The sequence below is a fragment of the Anser brachyrhynchus genome (assembly GCF_964034855.1).
Source record: "Anser brachyrhynchus genome assembly, chromosome: 5".
Lineage (NCBI taxonomy): Eukaryota > Metazoa > Chordata > Aves > Anseriformes > Anatidae > Anser > Anser brachyrhynchus.
The window spans coordinates 51,192,293-51,212,629 of NC_137699.1; the positions used below are offsets into that span (position 1 = coordinate 51,192,293).

The 20,337-nt window shown below is 44.7% G+C and overlaps 2 protein-coding genes across 4 annotated transcripts in view; one reads left to right on the top strand and one right to left on the bottom strand.

Annotated features, from left to right (window-relative positions):
* The window catches only part of SYNE3 (spectrin repeat containing nuclear envelope family member 3), a 65,220-nt gene extending 61,453 nt beyond the window's left edge, over window positions 1-3,767 (bottom strand). Inside the window, exon 1 of one of the 3 annotated variants that reach the window (XM_080594271.1) lies at window positions 3,520-3,767. The gene's annotated coding sequence lies outside the window, so the exon portion shown is untranslated. Of the gene's footprint in view, window positions 1-2,788; window positions 2,948-3,218; window positions 3,456-3,519 lie in introns of those variants that run through there. The other 2 variants (XM_080594273.1, XM_080594274.1) reach the window with 2 other exon arrangements.
* A 10,273-nt stretch (window positions 3,768-14,040) lies between these two features.
* GLRX5 (glutaredoxin 5) lies at window positions 14,041-20,214 on the top strand. Its single transcript, XM_080594285.1, has 2 exons — window positions 14,041-14,394; window positions 18,053-20,214. Exons 1-2 carry the CDS (start codon window positions 14,070-14,072, stop codon window positions 18,229-18,231), a joined length of 504 nt encoding a protein of 167 aa, XP_080450411.1. The 5' UTR covers window positions 14,041-14,069; the 3' UTR covers window positions 18,232-20,214.
* Window positions 20,215-20,337: the final 123 nt, after the last annotated feature.

Here is a 20,337-nt window from a genome sequence, read left to right on the forward strand (position 1 = left end):
CCCAAAGGTGGGTCCGATTGCTCTTCTACTAAAGCCAGTGGTCCCTTTTAATAATTGTTATTATTAACTAATATAATAGGGGTAGCAGTGTGAGGTCCTACATATACTACGTCTAGGATTCACTGGTGACAGGCACTATATTTGTATAACAGAGATATTAGTGCTAAGTATAACAACTCTCCCAGCACAGGCTACCCCACATGGGCCTCTCATTCGTCCTGTGCTCTCAAGTATTGCTGTCATCATTCTGAAAAGGCTTCCTGCATATGACAACAGTAAAAATAGTTGTTTCATCTTTTTAATACCACTAAAGAAGCACCAATCAAGAATAAAACAAGGAAACCACAACTCGGTATCTGATTTCAAATTTCAAATTACAAATTACAACCTCATGGTTGTCCTCGTTTCCTGCAATCTCCTTCAGTTTCTCCCAGTGCATTATTTCATGCATCTGTTCAGTGATATCCCAAGGCTGAGATGGCAACTTAATCCTCAGCCTTTTAAAGTCAAAGCATGAATCCCCCTGAAATCCCTTGCTGTGAAGGACTTCATATCAAGCCCATGTCTTCAGTTCAAGTGTAACATAGAGAAGATCCTTGCATCAACAGACATGAAATGTCAGCCCTGCCAAAAGAAACTAGCAAGTCCACATCATGTTTAAAATCACCACGTTTTTTCCTTGTAATACAATTAAGCCATGTTCAGACAGATAGAGACATCAAAGATTGCTTATTAACCTTGCGTATGGGGTCAATGAGAACGTCCTTCCCTATCAAATAAGTTTACTACCCTTATCTTGACATTGAGGTGGGGCAGCTTTGGGCAGCACAAGTTAAACACCCCAGAGCTCACAGCTCCATGACTCATTTCAGTTGCACGTCAGCATGTTGCGGAGTCATCAATTCTCATTGACACCAATCACTTACTTACAAGATGCACGTGCACACAAATAGTAAGGGAAAAAAAAAATAAAAATCTTGTTTCCAATAGAAATTATGTTGAAAGATGAAGGCCAGTTATCTTTTTGGAAGATGCAGGTGCTAGACCTAGAGCATCTCCCCAGGTAGGGGCACCACTCTTCAAAGTCACATACGTGGAAGTGCAGCTGCATCCCGAGACTGAGCACCCACAAGTGTCCACAGAGGTTTTTTTTCAGGATAATTTAGGAGCTACTGAGAACTGGAGGGAAGAAAAACGGCTTACACAAAAAGGGAAAGTGCTCTTTTCCATGAGGTCAGTGCATGAAGGCCAGACAGAGGTCATATGCGCGGTGAACTCAAAGACATAGTAAAAGTCTTGACCAGGATGGGAGGGAAAGAAGGAGCAGTGAAATACGAGACTGAAGGAAAGAATTGAAACTAACACAAGAAAGGGCAAATGCCACGGCACCACTTCCCGAAAGGCAGCAAGTTCTGCCTTCCTTGGGAGCTTGAGAAGGCTCAGGATCTGATACTTCACGAGGAACATGAAAACAGCACCGTGTGTAAGGGAAAACTGTTTTCTTATAGCGAGCCCATCAGCTTTGTGAGGTTCCACTTCCCGACGGACAGTTTGCAGGGAACAATGCTCCCGTGACTCACTGCAAGTTTGCTTCTCCTTGAAATAAAAGTTGCCAGGGGACTGCAGCGGGTTACATTTCCTCGCTTGCTCACACACTCGGCAACCACAGAGACCATGCCAAGCCAGCGTACGTTTCAACAGCTCACGGATTTGAGACACTTTTAGAAAAAGAAAGAAAAAAAACGGAAAGGCGACCAATGGGCTTTTAAAGCGTTGCTGCGTTTTTTAAAATTCCTTCCCCGAAACCCAGCCACTGTGTACAAAGGTTTTCAGATGGCACGCAGCCTGCCAAGGGTGAACAACTGACATCAGAAAGTAGCAGCAAGGGGCTGGGAAGCTTATAGCAGTGATGCTGTTTTTCATTAATGATATAAGATAGCCAAGCCTAGATCGAAGGCGAAGGGAAAGGGAGACATTCATTGTTTCGACAAACTTGTAAAAGGGAGCACAGCCCTGCAACCCTCATTTGTGCAATTAATCCTTGTGTATACATGAACGGTTCCTGTCTGTGAACACGACACGAGCAAAGCTCTTCCCAGGAATTAAGTTTTCCTGGATTAAGACCTGAGTTCACGTGGGTCGAGCAAATAAACGTTTGGAAACGAAATCGATGGCGGGAACAAGCCCATGGGAAACCGAAGCCTTACTGCAGGTTGGGGCTGGGGGTCATACCACACGCTCCGTGCTGTCATACATACTGCCATACCACATCCTGCACGCTGTCATACCACAGCGGTGCGGGGGCTAAAAGCGAGGGCAGCGGCTCTCTCAGGCAGCCCGGGATCCCTTCTGATCGCCTAGGGGAAAGGGAAGGGGGTCGGGGCACACCCGGGGTACCTTTAGCAGCCGCGCCGAGCACCAACAGGCGGTCACAAACCGCACCGGCGTCCTGGCCGCGACGACCGCACGCTGCCGAAATGTGACAGCGACCGGCCCGGGGCAGGAGAGCCCGACACCCGCGGGGCGAAGCTGTGAGCCGCTGCCGGGCGCTCCCACCGGGCTGCCGCTCCCTCGGGGACGCGGCTTCGGCGCCGCGGTCGAAAGGCGCTCGGTGGAAGCCGTTACCGGGGAGCTGTTAGCCGGGGAGCCCCGTGCCGCCGGGGGGCCGTGCCTCCGGACCGTTACGGCTGCCGGGGAGCCCCACGGAGCCCCGGCCGGGTCTCGCCGTCCCCCCGCTCCCCCCGGGCTCCGTGCGGCGCCGCAGGCCCGCTCCCCGCTCCCCACTCACCGCCGCGGCGCCCTCCGCCGCCGCCGCGCGTCCCCCGCGGGCAGCCCCCGAGCAGGGGCGGCGGGGCTGCTCCTCTCGGCTCGTCCTGCGCCCGCCTCGCCCTCGGCCGGGCCGCCCGGCCCCGGCGGCCAGCGCGGAGAGAGCCCGCCCCCGGTACCGCCGCCGCCACCGCCTCGGCTCGGCCCGGCCCTCCCCGCCGCCGCGGCCCGGCGTTATGTAAGGCGGGCTGCGGGGAGCCCTGGCGGCGGGGGCAGGCCCCGGCCCCGGCCCCGGGGGCAGCCCGGCGGCGCTGACAGGGCCGGGGCAGCGGCAGCAGCCCGCCTCGGGGGCCCTGAGGGGCCGCGACCCCGCGCCCACCCGGCAAAGTTTGACAAGTCGATTAGTTGGAAAATACAAGGAGATCGGACCCCTTCCCTCCCCTTCTCCTCACCTCTCGTTCTTTAAGCCTACAGGCTTTGTGCTGCTCGGCTAGTAATAGCTAAAAGGAAATGCGCTAGGAAATAAAACGGTGAATTTCTCACAAAATCGCATTTTGGAGCTATGAGAATCACCAAGCACCCCAAGACTCGTCACGCAAACGTGAACGTGCATTTAGGTGCAGGGCAACCCACGGCCAGGCTCCCGGAGAAGACCCCCTTTCTACCGAAGACAGCAGGCACGGCCAGCACTTTGCCAGCTGCCGTAACCGAAATAACCCCAGGTCGCCGCAGGCAGTGCGAACAGGGATTCACCTGGATGCACGGAGAGTTACAGCTGGAATCTGAGAGCAAAACAAAGCCCAGGGAGCAAAAACGTGTGCGCATCAGGTGATTCTGTCTGCTGTAACCAATCCAGGGAAAAAGTCTATTATGTATGCCCAAGTTAGTCTGGAAAAATCAGTTAGAACAGAAAGAAAGCAGTGGTGGTGGGCTGCCAGCCACGGAGCAGGCTCTGTAGCCAACCGAAGGCAGAGGAGCGAACATTTTGTACTCAATCTACCGCAGCAAAGTAATCATTGCATCAAAGTATGCACTGAGCCACGGGGAGGGAGGGAGGAAGAAAGAATGAACAGCTTCTTCATATCTGAACAATAATATAATGTAAACAAACCGAGCGTGTGAGGCTTTTCTCTATTTCACAAGGCACAAAAATGTACTCCTTGACAGAGGCTATCTTACTGCCCCCTGCTGCCGAGACCTCGCATAGTTATCCGCATAACGAAGCAGAAAAACAGGCCACCAGCGATAAACGTCCCTGAGCCACACATAGCGTTACTGCGGCCAGGAGCCTCAAGACACACGGTTCGGGAGTGAGAGGCGGGTGAGCTCCAGGAGTCAGCGGGAAGCAGGGGCCGAGAGCCCTGCCGTGCTGCCAGCCCCCCCGATGCCAGATAGGTTCAAGCAGGCCAGCTCACACCAGTAACGTTCCCTGCCTTTGGGGACTCACTTCGACCCACAGCTGGGTGTCCAGGATGATCAGCTGGCCACGTGCCAACCCAGCCTTACTTGGAATAACACCATATTTAAGTTGCTCCCAAGCCGTCAGGAACCCCTGTCCCTCAGTGGAAAGGTGAATGGAAATTTTGCCAGAATTTTATGGTGAGGCACATACTGTTTTGTAGCTGGTTCTGACCTTGAAGCACTAATGCCTGGGGTGGGTCCTGTACTGGCACACTTTGGGGTTATTATGATCTTTTAAATTGTCACTGGGGGGGAACTGAATGCTGTAATCATCCTGTGTTTGCAGACAAGCTTGTCACCTGATGTGGAAAATCTCATTTATTCACTAGCATGGTTTTGACTTACTGCTTACTTGAAGTTTGTATCACCAGTGTGTAAAATTGCATCTGTGCAACCACTTGCCTCACAGTACATTCAGAGTCAATTACATCTTAGTAAACTTTAGAATAGTGAGAGGAATTGCACACAGTCCAGAGGGCTGAACTCTACAGGTAGATGATACAGAATAGAAAATCTTATCTGTGAATTTGCCTTGGGAAAACTGGCTCAGTCACTAAAGTACATGAGCAATCCTTACTGGCAGCGATTCATTTGTAACAAAAATACACCCCCTAAGAAATGACTTTGTGCACCTAGATCTTTTAAGTTCAACCTAAAAACAGTCCCTTGTGTTCAGAAAGCTTGCTGATGGTGGACAACGCATCATTGTACTTAAAAACTGCCTGCATTAAGTTCTTCTTTTGCATTTCCCCATGCGGAGGCTTTCATGGCTCTGATTTTACTACCTTAAACAGCTTTGTACATGCTGAGTTAGAAAGACCAATATACACAGGCAAACAGCAGGCATTAGGTAAATGAGCATTCAGTGCATTACCCAAACAATATAAAGCTGCCCACACACCGCACCTAAACAACAAAGGAGAGGATAGAATGACTGAAATTAGAATGGAAGGGTGGGGAAGCTGCTGAAAAGGAAAGAGCAGCAGCTCTTTTTCCTTGGAAGAAAGGAATATGTATTTAGAAGCCATTTGTTCAGCCTCTAAACCAAACCACAAATGGTTGTCAGTGAATATGCAGCATTTTCAGACATTTCCTGTGATGTGCAAAATGCCCATGAGACTGGGTGGGAAGCACCAAATACTGCTACTGACATGCGAAAGCAACAATGGCGTTGGCATGGTTTACTCTGCAGGAAGAACTGCATAATATCTTTAGGCCAGCAGAGAAGCAATTATAATGCTGCAGGGTAACTGCGCTCTCATTAGCGTAACACACCCATTTATCCCTACTCATAACCAACAACGAACAAGTACTACAAGATATTAAGATGCTTCCCTTTATTCTTGCTTGGGTACAGCAACATAAACTTGTTATTCAAATAATGAGTCATTTGGCAGTCCTGTGGTGGGAGGAACAGCATTTATTGGGAGAATAACATTCGTGTGCAGCATACCAGTGACATGTGTCTTTGGCATGAAAGGTTTTAACCCTGGTAGTTCTCAGTTATTTTGTTTGTTTGTTTCTTAGTAGTTACTAGAAGTTGCACATTGCTTGACAGAAAGCTTCAGTAGGTGGTAGTTGCTACAGAAGATCTCTTTCCTCAGTGGGTGAAGAATGAAGAGACGTAATAAACTCCAAATGCTGACATCAAAGCAATGTATTTTCAGAAGCACCAGGGGAAGGATCCCATCAGTTAAACAGGCTAACTTCTTGCTCTGAATTCATGCAGAAATCATGCAGACTCGGCATTTCATTCTCCCAGCTGAATATTACAAAGTTTACCTTTTGTCTGACCAGGCTCCACATCCTGGGCACAGACTGACCACCTCTGCAGGGAAGCGGGATCTTGTGATAGAGGATCAGTTCCCTCCACAACACCTACAGTGCTCAGTGCCAAAGGATAAAGTTACAACTAAATGTGCTTGCAAAGCACACTCACCTGGAATCAGCAGGTCACCTGAAGAGCTATACACCATAAGTTTTTCTTCAAACAGTTCCTTTAACGCAGGAGAAGCACCACTGAGCAGAACATCAGCAGTCTCTGAGGCAGAACCCAGAGCCACAAGTCCCCTTGCCCCAGGGGACATCCTCAGCAGCAGGCTGTGAATGCCAGCACCGTTTGTGCCCCTCACTCCCTGCCCTGACCTTTTTTTCTAAACGTTGCCTGTAACATTTAACCATGGGCAAGATTAGCAGATAGGCAGGAAATACAGTTTCTAAGTTTTGTGCTGGGGACAAAATGTAGACCAGATTGAATATACTTTGTTTCTTTGAGACATCTTCGCAGCTGTCAGCTACTTTCTTTGCAATACATTTTGAGATACACCATTCTGTGGTTGTTTTTTCTTTCCCCCAAGTGTCTTTAAAGAGCTTGGTGACCTATTTAAGTTAGGAAGAAAAGTAAACATGGAAACAGGAGGCTGAAAAGTGGAGGAAAGTATAAAAATATATTTTGAGAAAGGAGTGGGTAAGTAGGGGGTGGAGAGGAGTGGTTTCTCCATTTGTAAACAGAAATGGAGAAGCTTGCTCAGAACATATGCCTTTCCAGGTGAGATAAGAGCGGGATGAAGGTGGAAGTGGGAAGCACCCACAGCTTACTGCGTTCAAGCCAACTGCAGGGCTGCTCAGGCTTGTACGCTTTGGAGCACTGAACTCAGGGAGCACATGCTATTTGTGAGTCCCGTGCAATTCTCTAAAATATGAGAAAGGATCCGGAAATCAAACGAATTAGTGTTGTTATATTTAAACCAGAAACCATTTCTTACCTGTAAAACTTCATGTTCTTCACCTAAGAAACTTTGATTAATTGATCTCATTTAAACAAACAACATAGGCTTGACATCCACGATAAACTGGTGTAGGAGTAAAGACTTAGACAAGTCCAAATGTCTTCCCACAGCTTGAAATGAAAAATATTCTCTATTTAGCATGTGCTTCATACTTTATTTAGATAGAAAAAACAATACACAGATTTCTTCTAAACAAATACATGAAAATTCATTAGGTTTATAAATAGTCCTATATATAAGCAGCATTCAAGGGACTGGAGCACCTCTTGTATGAGGAGAGGCCGATAGCTGGGACTGTTCAGCCCACAGGAGGCTTGGGGGGATCTCACCCATGGGTACAAACACCTGAAGGGAAGGTGCAGAGGACAGAGTCAGCCTCTTTTCAGTGGTGCCCAGTGCCAGGACAAGGGGCAACGGGCACAAGCTGGGACACAGGAGGTTCTGTCGAACACCAAGAAGCATTTTGTTGTGTGGGTGGCAGAACACTGGCTCAGGCTGCCCAGAGGCTGTGGAGTCTCCCTCTTTGGGGGACTCCTCCAAAAACCACCTGGACATAGTTCTGGGCAGCTTGCTCTGGTGGCCCTGCTTGAGCAGGGGTCAGACCAGGTGGCCTCCAGAGATCCATTCCAACCTCAAACATTCTCTGCATGTTTTTTTTAAGCCTCAGATTTTATGTAATTACTGATTTATGCTGTGAACTCTCCACAGGCCAAAAAATGTCTAGTGACTGTATTACAGTAGTACCCAGAGACCTCCAACCATAGCCAGATTCACGGTATGCTGAGGAGTCTCAATGTACCTGGAAGACTAGATGATCTGGAGAAGCATCAACCTGAACACACCAGAAAGCAGAAGTGGGGTATGTTGACTTGTGCTTTGAAACTGCAGAGGACACAGCACCAAAATGGAAGTTAATGTTTAGGAACATGCAGTGTTAACTTCTTGCAGTTAACTAACAGCAATGACACAGACATAGTAGGAGACAAGCCAGGGGGAAGAGTCAAGACCAGTTGGGGATTCGACAGGACTGATCTGAAGCCATATCTCCTGCGTCCAACTCAAGTGTGATGGATTATTTCCTTGCTCCTCTTCCTGCCTCGTGTTTTTAAGTTAAATAGGGATGTCAGAAGCTGGCTTTAAAAAAATTCTCTGAATTCCTCAGTATAAACAGCAAAGACAACAGTGGAAATATAACATTCCACAAACTTATTAAAATTAATGACAAGTAATTACATTTGATTCTCCTTGCTCCACTCAGACTACAAATGCAGTTTTGCTATTTTGATTTCCCTGAGCCTCAGCGGTCTGGAGTTATACTTTCATCTGTACCAGTCTCTGCTTCTAGACATGCCAGCTTTGTGAAGCAGTTTGTATTTGGTCTTTTAAGGGGCAGGAAACATGCTAGGCAAAATGATTGTCTACCAGTGTTTAAAATAGTTCTAGAAGTCCTTAATTTTACTTCCCTCCCTGGCACATGGACCTTAGCACAGCAGCCTAGCATGAAACTACAACAGAGCACAGATCAACTTTCTGCAATCGAGTGTCTTAAATTCAAGCACAGAGATAGAAAGTAGCTGCTCAGACGTACCTTCATCTCTTCAAGCTTCCCACAACTTGAATCAAAAATGAGTATCAAAACAAATTTCTAGACTAAGAGCCAAAGGGCTACTGATTGGGAAGGGAGCCCAAGGATGACTCAGAGATGCATGCTCTACTGCATTCTGCAGAACTCTACTACCACAAAAAAGTGATTATGCTAAATATCAGGGTTTTTTTCAGGCTGTTACTCATAGGGTGCAATGTAAAAAAAAGAAACTGCTCATTTTGGCTCAAAGAAAATAGGCCTCTGTATAAGCCCAGTGAGTGTTACAATTAAATATCATATCTTTTCAGTACACTTCATTTTTAAATCCTATAAGTCCATAGGTATGTCCAAGGAACCTGCTAACCAGTGTGCCACTCACGTTTAGCCCTTTCTGTCCTACTCCCCTCCAGCTTGTTCATGGCAGAGCATTTTTTTTTTTTTTTTACCCAAAGCTCTTCTATTCCTGTTTTTATCCTGCGCTGCTCCAGCAGTACCATCATAAACCCTCTACTGGGGTTTATGGAAGCAGACCCTAACCCAGTCCACAAAAAATTCAAAAACACAGGGACAATACCACAGAGGAAAAAAGTTAGCTCAGTTTAGTTTGCACATATACAAGTAATGTTCCCAGAACATCATACTGCAGCCAAACATGGGCAGCTTTCCAGGCACATTTCTTTCGCAGAGTTCTCAGGGAAGTTCCAAGCCCTCAAGTTCCACACCACAGCTGTCTTCCGAGAATCAGCACATTTATCATTTACCTCATCCAAATTTCGGTTCTTTAGTAGAACAAAGAATTGCTCAACACCCACAAGAAATTTCAGTCAAAACAATTCAAATTGACAAAAACTTAAATCCACGTGAAAAGATGTACACAAGCAAGGGAGATTTTATTCTGCGCAATACTTCAAGTAATAGTGGGACTAGATTTTTATAATGTCATTGATCATATTGGTTCATTTTAGTTTCTCACTTAAGCCTCACTTTCTTCATTCCTGCAATGTCACTTCTGCACTGCCACAAACATGTATAGCTGAAAATTAGCCTCAGCATTTCCAGAGCTGAGAATTACCCTCAATATATATATACATTTACAGAAGTGAGCTTATTTATGCTACATGTAACAAAGTTAGATTGCTAACAGTAACAACTGAAGACAAATGTTTAAACAAAAAACTTCCATGCTCCCCAGAATTTAATACAGATTTGTCAAGCAAAGATTAAGGAACAGCAATTCACATGATTTATGCTCACAGCACAAGTTAGATTGCAGTTCTTTTTCAAAGGGAAGTTATAAGTAGTCAAAAATCTGTTAAAACATGTAAAAAATTCCTAGAAAAAAAGACAAAAGGCTGTGTAACAAAAGTCACAAATCTTTATTGAAATGTCACAGCACCAAGTTTATACTGCTAAGGTAAAAACATATTTAAGGTTCTCTATAACAACTCCAGGTACTTTACAGACATGCTGACATGTGCAAAACACTTGAATTTTTATTTGGAGAAATTTCTCATACAGCTGAAATCCCCATGTAATGACATGTTGGGTAACATCTGCTCTCTCCCATGGAAAAGATCATTTACCCACTGCTGTTATTAAAGCTCGGGAAATGTTTTTTCCAATAAATGTAGTATTTCTTACAATGAGACAGAATTACTTTGCTGTAAATTCTTTTTCAAACTTTATGTAGAAGAGAAAGAAATTGAAAAGCAGAACAGATTTAATCACCCCAGGGGCAACAGGCATCCAGTTGCTACAGCCTGCCATTTTACTGAAGTAACTCAGTTGGGGACCTTGAGCATTCAGCCCTGACCTGCCAGAGCCCCCTCGTGGACAGTAAGTAAATGCACATCAGAAATCTTGCCTCTGCAGCTGCACATTCTCAAAACAAACCAAGCCAACAAAAGCACTCCTATCATGGTAGCTGTGCCATGAACATGCTCTAGGGCTTTACTAGGAAACAAGAATTCCTTACAGGGAAAAGATGCCCTAGGGTTTTCCCATGCTTATGAAAGACCAGACGCCACTTCCAGCATTTTAAGTACATAACAATTTGTAAAGATTACCATATGTAGTTAGGCCTGATGCTCAGGGCCCACGACCCTGTTCTTCAACACTGGTCAAAAGTGAACACAAAGAAGAGGAGATGCATGTATTAGAATCCAAGTCTCTTTCTATTACTCAATTCCAAAAGCAGACTTAGCAGGAACTGGCATATATTGGGAAGTGTTATTGAGTCAAGCTTGAAATCTTCATAAAGAGTATCTAGTTTCAAGGTCTGCATTCAAGCTTGAACATTCTATTTGTTAAATGCTGGGCTCAAACGTTTTTGCTTTGATTACCAGCATGACTTCTCCCTGCCAAAGACATTCTTACATGATCCAAATCAACTCATTCAGATCACATACATCATCTATCTGTTAAAACTGACTTATGTAATTCCATATATATCCTTTGCTTTTGTCAATTATGAAGTGGACTGTTAAATTTTAAACTAATGCAAACACCCTCTTGGGAGTATCCTATGAATGCATAAGTATGATCCAATTATTCATCTAGTTCAGAAACAAACTTGCTTATAGGTCACCTGGTTAAATCCAGAACAAGTTAGATACGCTTCAGATTCTAAAATATCAGTCCCCCATGAAACTTGAGTTTTTACCAGAAAAAAAACCATAGCATTTCAACAGTTCTGCTGCTTGTTGCGCAACATCTTCAAACTAGTACATCTCCCAAATAATTGGGAACTGTTCACAGCTGCTTCTTCAGCATTCACAATTTAAGGATGCCACACAGATTTTAACTGTGCAGGCCAGAACTGTAGGTGCATTTTAAGCATTCCTAATGCTCTCAAAGTTTAGGATATGTTAATGCCACCAGATGGTGCCCTGATTGTATGCCTCAAATTATTTACCTGGCATTCAGAACAGGACCTCAAACCATCCCAATTAAGAAGCTTCACAAGATAAAACCACTTAAGAGCTCAACTGTTCACACACATAAGGGGCTTCATTTCCAGCGTCTGCCACAAGTCAGGAAGACGCAGGTATCCAGCTTTGAAAAGGAAGAGAAACTGTAATATTCTTAGATGTCTAACTGCTTGTGTACTACAGAAGAACCTCAAAACCACTGACTCAGAACTCATTTTGCTCAGCTGCAGAATGCCTGGAAGTAATCTTATTTGTGACTGTCTGTTTAAGCCTTGCAGTTTGAGTATCAACTTTTATTGCTCTTTTCAAAAGGAGGTGATAATAGGTCTTCTAACAGGAACATCAACAAAACATCAGGAGTCTCATAGAAGTCCCATTAATATTTCTTCTCAGCAGGTAATTTAAATCATTATCTGGAAAATATAAGAAGTTTCACTTAGACCAACAGCAGACTGAACCAGATAACAAATAGTTATTTCTGTTAGTACAGAGTACACAGGCTAATTGTTCAAGTCTTATCAGCAGTGAGAACTGTTTATTCCCTTACACAATGCTGCACACTTTGTAACACAAACATTTGACAGTACTAAGTGTTTTTTTAAAATACATTCTGTTAAGTTTAGCATTATCTCACATCATTGCAACAAATAACCATGAGTTCAGGTACTTCTGTTTAACCCAGCACACACGCTTTGGAGAAGCTTTCCAACATTTATAGCAGTTTTTAAGTGTTCAGCAGAAGTTACTCTATTTGCTAAACAATATCAGACTGCAAAATTGCTCTTACTGTTGATAGATCAATAATGACACGGGATGAGTCATTATCTCCGTGACAACAGAATGTGAGCTGTTAGAGGAATATTGCGCATGTTGCTGCCACTACTCTTACAGGCATGCCTCGGCTTCCTCCCGTCAGTGCTCTCTCTGCAAGCCTGGTCTGCCCAGAGTACCACCAACCAAGGGCATCTCTTCGACTACAGAGGATTAAGCTGCAACTGTGGTTATGTTATTCCCAGAAGGAGCATAACCTCACAAGGCTTTATGACACATGAGTTTGATGTCCCTCCTCCACATTTTATTTATTAACCGTCCCCCTGTAGAAACAGCTAAAATGATATACAGGAATGCAAATAGTATCAAGTTTCCTTCAATTTTTTAAATGATTTTTAATTAAAGACTTTGAGTTAACTTTAAGCATAGAAAAAGCTTTTTGTTTTTAATGAGTTTTCATTTAATTCCCTCTGGAATCTCCAGAAACTTAGAGGGGCAGGAGCATTTTGGCCAGATTAAAAGTGATAAAGTATACCACTGAGCCTCTTACACATAGGACTTATTAAGCCTCTGACTCTGTATAACATAGCTATATGACAAATAGAAAACCATGATCTTTGTTGAATTTACTAGTTTTAACCAGTACGAACCAAATACCATATACATAGTAAACAGCCTTTTTGTGTTTTATGCATTGTGATTAACAAGCATTAACTCCTCTGTCTTGAACATAAGAAAATAAGGTGACTTCTTATGTGCTACTGAAAAACATACTCCCATATATACAATATACTCCCAATATACAATGCTCATCTGCAATACAGTATGCAAACTTTGCCTTCAGATTCTCGTTAAGAAGTACCTTTTCATAGCTATATATACACTCAAATGCTACAGCAATGGTCCACACAACCGAGGCACAGAAAGCTGAAGGGGGCACAAGCTGAAGGGGGAGGGGTACGTGTGGGACTTTTTTCTTTAATGAGCGCAAGTCATACAAGTGGCTATTAACACACCAAACTTCCAGATTCCAGAACCACAATTTAAGTTAATGGGAAATCAAAAATAAACTTTAATTTATTATTTGCGAGGCACACTGCGCTTTTTAAGTACGAAGGAGCGTTTCTCCATACCTTTTCCCACTTACCGCCCGGACGCCGCTGCCGCAGAACTCTCCTGTGCTCATCTCCAAGCGCTCGGAGAAGAACCAGGGAAGGCCTCACGGCCCGCCCAGGAGCTCCTCGCAGACTGAGCCGCTGCCCGACGCGCCCCGAAGCCGGCGCTCCCCCGGCTGACGGGGGCAGCTCCGCACGCCTCCCGCAGTGCCCCTGAGCGCCCTCAGCTCAACCGGCCGCGGCTCAACCCCCGCCATGCCCGCCCCCCACATCCACTCACGACCTCTCCCGCCGCCAGCACCGGAAGCGGAAAAAGCTCCCCCTTCCGCCCTGCCCCTGTTAAAGCACAGGGAGACTGGCCAATGGCGGCAGGCTAACCCGCGGGCCGCGGACTGACGGCTGATTCCGTCAACGGCGCCGCGGCAGCGCTGTCCGCTCCACGAATTGCCGCACAGCGCTGGTGGGCGGGACAAAGCTAGCTGGAGCGGCACGCTTCTGGCTGTCGGATTTGATTGACAGCTGTTCCGCCTATGAAAAGGCGAAGCTCCCGCGCGACCTCTTCCCCTCTCTGCCAATCAGCAAGTAACGCTGACTCTGGGCCGGCGCAGCGGGGCGGGGGCGGGCAGTTGGTGCGGGCGGGCGGCGGGGCAAGATGAGCGGGCCGCTGCGCGCCGGCCTGCGCCTGGCCGGGAGCGGCTGGGCAGTGCGGGGCTGGGCCGGGCGGCGGCGGCTGAGCCAGGCGGCGGCGGCCGAGGGCGGCGGGGCCGAGGGAGGCGGCGGCGGCTCGGGGTCGGGCTCGGGGTCGCGGGAGGCGGTGGAGCGTCTGGTGCGGGCGCACCCGGTGGTGGTGTTCATGAAGGGCAGCCCCGCGCAGCCCCTCTGCGGCTTCAGCAACGCCGTGGTGCAGATCCTGCGGCTGCACGGCGTGGAGGACTACCGCGCGCACGACGTGCTGCAGGACCCCGACCTCCGCCAAGGTCAGCGGGGCAGGCCGCGGGGAGGCTGCGGGACGGGGGGGGGGCGGCCCCTGGCCCCTGCGTAGGGAGGGTCGTTCACCAGCCGGCAGCTCAGGGCCGGCGGAGGAACCCCTGCTGTGTACAGGGGCTCTTCGGTGCCTGGCTGCAGCGCCTGGGGTTGTACAAAGGCTGTACTCACCTTTGGGCGCGGGGGGGTTATTGCTGCTGCACATGGCTTCCTGAATTTTCTGAGCACATCTTCTACTGCTTTTGGCAGACGAGCAAATCCAGGCAGTTTTCAAACCTTATTACGTGTCCCAACTTACTAATCTTAAGGTTTACTAAAACTGTTTAATAAGGAGAAAAATTAATTGTAGGGTTTACCCAAACAATCTAAAACCCGTGAAGTCGAGCCATTAGTATTTCTCTCTTGCTGCTGTGAGCCCTCAAACAAGCAGCGCTTTTGTCAGCGTTAACCTACCGGGAGCTGAGTTGCCCAGCTGTGTGCAGAACCAGCTGGAGTTATTGATGGGGTCGCTGGGTTTGCGGCTGGGCCTGGGCCGTTGCACAGCGAGGTGAGTGCAGGAGCCAGCAGGAGGGATGGACATTGATGTGAGCGGTTAGGGAAGGACACAGCTCCCAGGGCCAGTGGGCTGCTACCTTGCTTCACTTCCGTTACCTACTGCACCCTAACCAGCCAGTGTGCGCTAATTTCTGTGGCTGGCAGCCTCTGACAGGAGAGGGCTGGGCTGCCGGAAGCTGTAGCTCGGAGGGTTGCCAAATGTGATCCAACAGCAACTGTCTGAAGGCCTTCTTCATCTCTCCTGGCCTCAGGTGTTGAAAAGTCAGATACCCAGCATGTCACACTTTCCTGAGCAAGGAGAATATGGCATGTGTGCTGGTCACCAGCTATGCACTTAGCTGAGGATAACGTAAATGTTTGCGCATATTCCTGTTCGCAGCACTTGTATTAAGAGTTGGCTGCTAGCAGAGATGGTGCTTCAGGCGTGTTTGAAGTGCTGGTTGGTTTCTTTCCTGGACCTAGCGGAACATGGTATTTTGAGGTTGATATAATTCAGCTGAACTATAAATGACCTTGCTGAAGCTTGCCCTTTGCTATAATAGGGCAAGCTGTAAAAACAGCTCCATGCCCTTACTTTTTGCCTAAAAGCACTCTCAGATCTGTAAAATAGTTGCTAGTACCTCTGTCAAGTGATTTATTTATTTGAATGCAAGCTGAGGATACGTTTCTCTGACACAAATCCTTCATTACCAAAGCTGGTTTAAGAGACCTTAATGTTCTCTCTTGGGCTGTGGTTCCACAGCAATTCAGGTTTCTCTGAGTTGTCTCTGCCATAAGCGACCCTACTCTCAGCTGATACATATGGCAGGGCTGGTTCAGGTCGCTAAGGTGGTAGAGAAATTTGGGATTACTTTCTGGAAGAGTGGTGGTTTAAACCAGTTTGAACTGCTGTAGTTCACCCTCAGATTATACATTACCTAAGTACTGGATTCTGCCATGAGGGTGATCTTGATCTTTCCTCCCACCCTTGGACTAGCTCTTCCTCAGTCACGCTTGCACCAGTACTAATGATGTCCATGAAAATGTGTTGCATTTCTGTAGAGAGTGTGGTAGGAGTGAGACTGGTTGCTTGAATCAGCTCCCTGATGTGGTTCATTGTTCATTAGTGCTAGTGCTGGCAAGAGAAGCTGAGATTTGGCCTCTGGAGTTGGGGAAATAGGGGGGGAGTGCTCTTGGTACCTCTTGCAGTAGCAATTTGCACAGGTTGTGGCCTCACAGTCGCCTTCTGATATGCTGGTTCAGCTATTCAAGCTTTAAACTGGGGTAAGGTTTTACAACAGTGTTTGAAAAGAGAAGCCTGCAGCTTCTGAAGCACAGAGGGAAGCGCTAACCTCCAGGGAATGGGAAGGAAGTTCCTTGCAGTGTCTGCACTGCCAAAGGGTTCATCGCCAAAGTGCATCCTCGGTGCAGCAGGCATAGACGGGGCTGACTTGTGTCAACACTACTGAACCAGTTTTGGTAAATGTCATGTTAAACTAAGGGTTTATTTAACAGACTCAGTTTGTAATCTGGTCGAGCTCCAGCAGACAGACAGTTAAAGCAGCTTCTGTCATATGTGAAGGGCAGCACACAGGGCAGTCCAGCTAGACTGTGTTCACGCTTTTATCTGTAGTTGAGTAGGGCCTTGAAAGTGCTATCAGTGCCTGGTCCTTGAAGAAAATATTTCTGTAAAGGAGTAATGTTACCCTGGAGTGCTTATTAGCAGAAGATTTGCTATGTGGTGCCCTTGGTTCTCAGCTCATGTTTAGCATTACAGTATCTTAACAGAAACAAACTTTATTTATATCTACAGTGGCTCTTTTGAGAAGGGTTATCCCTGAGCATGACTTTGTGTTGGGACTCAGTTCTTCATTGCGGCAGTTATGGGTTAAAAAGTTTTTAGCATAAAAGGATTTGGGGGATAGTTTGAGTACTTTGGAGTACTCAAGGCCAAGGAATGTTTGAGAGAAGTACTACTTTTCTTGAACATTGAAACACAAGTTCAGACCAAAACTTCTAACTTTTGCAAACTGTATCTGAATGAACAAGAAAGGTATTCGTGAAGTGCTAAGGAAGGTGGTGATGCTGGAGATCAGGTTAGATGGTTATAGATTAGCTGGTTCCTTTTGCCATTGATACACCAAACTTGCTATTTTGGGCTTTTTAAGCATTAGGTGTTCATGCACAAAATATTAAGTTAAAATAAAATCTCTTAGCTGATGTTGTACTTTATAGTTAGGGATACTTTGTCAGCAAAAGTTTTTCTAGATTGCTGTTATTTTTTTCAGAACCACTGGTATGTGACTTACCGTCTTTTTTAATCTTTTTTGAAATAGTGGCTTTGCGTGAAAGGTAGTTTTAAAAGTGGCAAACTTGATGTACAGATTTTTCTGTATATTTTTTTTCCTGATGCCTTTCAGTGCAATTTGAGATTTGATTTATCATCTGGTCAGTTAATAGTTTTGGATGGCTTTGTTTGTCTTTAATGAAGTACGGTTTTTAACTTTAGTTCTGTACTTCATAATTGTGACTGTAGCTAGCTCTGTTTGATATAGCGAGTTCTGAGAGACTTCAACCTTTGTGCCCCTCCCTTGGGCTGTAAGGTCTGGCACTGCAAGATAAAGCAATTTAAAATTTCTTCGGCTTCTAGAGGAGTGAATGCATCTTCTTATTACAGCAATTTAAATTATAGCTGTATGAATTCAATAAAACATGAAATGTTTTAAAGTTCCTTTGGGAAATATAAAAGGTAAAGGGGTATAAACATTTCTCAGTGGTTTTCAAGATTTCCCACCTCTTTGATTGAATGAAAACCATACTGCTTGTTTCCTGGGCAGGAAGGGAGACACTACATTTTTCCAGCATGTTTGAAGTCGGTGTAGGAGCTGACTTTGTATCTTTCAACCCCCTGCCTTGAGTTGGAATGGGAACAAAGCTAAATTTAATGTAGTTTTTCTTTTAATGTTACTGTTATATAGATAAGTTATTGCCACAATGGGGAAGAAATGAAAATATCAGTAGTTCTGTCAGCTTGAAGCAATTGTATTCTGTTTAAAATTCCATTCTTTTTGGAGGGAGAGAGGAAACTTTTAACACCTTTGTTTTGTCTTTATGCAGGAATAAAAAACTACTCAAACTGGCCCACCATCCCACAAGTATACCTCAATGGTGAATTCGTTGGTGGCTGTGATATACTCCTCCAGATGCATCAGAACGGAGATCTTGTAGAAGAGCTGAAGAAGTTAGGAATCCGCTCAGCACTTCTGGATGCAGAAAAAGACCAAGACAAAAAGTAAAATGAGCGAAAAAAAGATGCTGTGACAGGAATAAGGAAAGTCTTCAATAAGAACTTGTTACCAGTAAAGCCTTATGTACTTCAGCTCAAAGAAGGCATCTTTTTGAACTGACACTAAGATTTATCAGTGGCTGTCTCTTAGCTCATGGTAAATGTAGTGATCTCAGTATTTTGGTTTATGGATATTGTTGTGAAAATTTGAGTATAACCACTGCACTGTAAGGCATACATTTGTGGAAATCATGTTTAAAAACAAGTACACTTCTAAAAACATTCTCTTGATTGAGGGCAGGAGTAAACCAAAACAATTTTATTTTTATGAATTTTGAATTTGTTTCTTTGTTCTTTGTTACATGAACCTATGCAAACAGTGTTTGCATTCCCTTGTTCCTTTAAAAAAAGTGTGAAGTAGTAGTGCATCTTCTTTTGTATAACTCCTGATAAGACTTCCTGAGAGCTTGTAAAATTTATCTCGTATGATATAGGAGGAAACAGTCTTCAAACAATATATTAGAAAAGATGATATGAGAGTGCATGAAATATGCTTTTATTCTAAAGGGTAAAAAATAAACACACTAGTACAAATACATGTATAATGGTCGTTATTACTTTGTAACTTTCTGTTAGCTTTTAAAAGATTGCTAAGAATTGTGCCTAAAGATTTTATGAAACCTTTTCTACCTCTTGCAAAGTGGCTTTCCCCTCGGTTATATACTTTGTGTATTGGAGTTCTTCTGTGTCACAGCTAAAATGTGGGAATTTTTTAGGACTTCAGTATTCTAGCTTACAACATTACAGCAGAATACTTTGGTAACTACTGCATTATTCGGTAGTTACTAAGTTATCTTTTTAGATTTGTTTTATTTCCAAGTGTTCCCTCTGGAGTGCTGTTCTTCATAGAATATGGTCTTCAAACATAGGATAAACAGGTGAAATGTTTTATGGAGATAAGATAAAAAGTGCAGCAGAAAGGCTACTGAATAGATAAGTATTTGTTGGAAGCTCTCTGAAGTCTTCATATAACTCTATAACCCTGTTTCCCTAAGTAAAAACACAAATCATCTTAAACAGTGTAGCTTCATCTGTACAGCAATACTGCTCAGGTTAAAAGCTAACAAAGCTGTTTCTAAATGCAATTTACTTAATATAGAGCAGTAAATGGCTTGCATGTGAATAGGGAAGTGATTGGAAAAACTGTGTTATATAGATTGTCTACAATAGTTCTTCATTTTAAGTGACTAATGAAACTGGTACTGCTTTTGATGTGAAACCTAAAATGCGAGTAAGGAAAGAAAATGCCAGTAGAAGAGGAGGTCTGGACTGTAACTGGTAGATGAGAGATATCATGAAAGTTCCAGTTCTCTCTCTTTTGTCCACTTGAGCAAGCAGTCTAGTGGACAAACTATATACTTGTACAGCCTTCACAGAAAATTTGAAATGTGCTGGTTACAGTAAATGCTCTGTATAGTTTATGTGCAGTCACTGTCTCCTGGATTAAATGCAGTATGTACGTTCTCTGTGTATTCTCTTGTTTATGAAAGAGCTGCTCAGCTCCAGTACCAGTAGAACTGACTCGAGAATGAACACTGATTATGAATAACATATGCTCAGAGGCAGTCATTTGTGATTGTTAGTTATGTGTATGAGTGCAACAGGTTTTTTTGTTCATACACAGTATCACATTCATGAAATGCAAATCTCGAATTCAGCTTTACGTCTCTTGGAAATCTGGTTAAATGAGCTTTCTTACAGCTAATCTTTCATGTTTTTTGCCATTCTGAATGTAAAATGAGGTTTGGAAAAATAAATGAATTTCAAAAGCTCTTGGTTATTCATGTTAAAAGACCAAATGAAATGAACATACACTGTAGACAAAGACTAAGGTAACTTGATGAAAAGCCACTTATTTTCTACTTCAATGTTTAATTATTATTAGTCTGGCTACTAAATCTATTAAAAAAAAAAGACCAAACAACCCCCCCAATCTGCTGTTTTGTGGAGCTTTGTTCTTTATTCTGTGAAAGTTCAGTATTTTCAGTATTATCTGCTACTAGTTTAAGATAAAGGTATTTCTAGCATTGTCAGGTCTTCTTTCTCCTCTGAAGAG

Bases quoted from the DNA above. Each gene is read 5' to 3' on its own strand.
- GLRX5 (XM_080594285.1), top strand. From the start codon at position 14,070: ATGAGCGGGCCGCTGCGCGCCGGCCTGCGCCTGGCCGGGAGCGGCTGG. The intron at 14,395-18,052 runs GTCAGCGGGGCA...GTCTTTATGCAG, and splicing joins GGACCCCGACCTCCGCCAAG to GAATAAAAAACTACTCAAAC.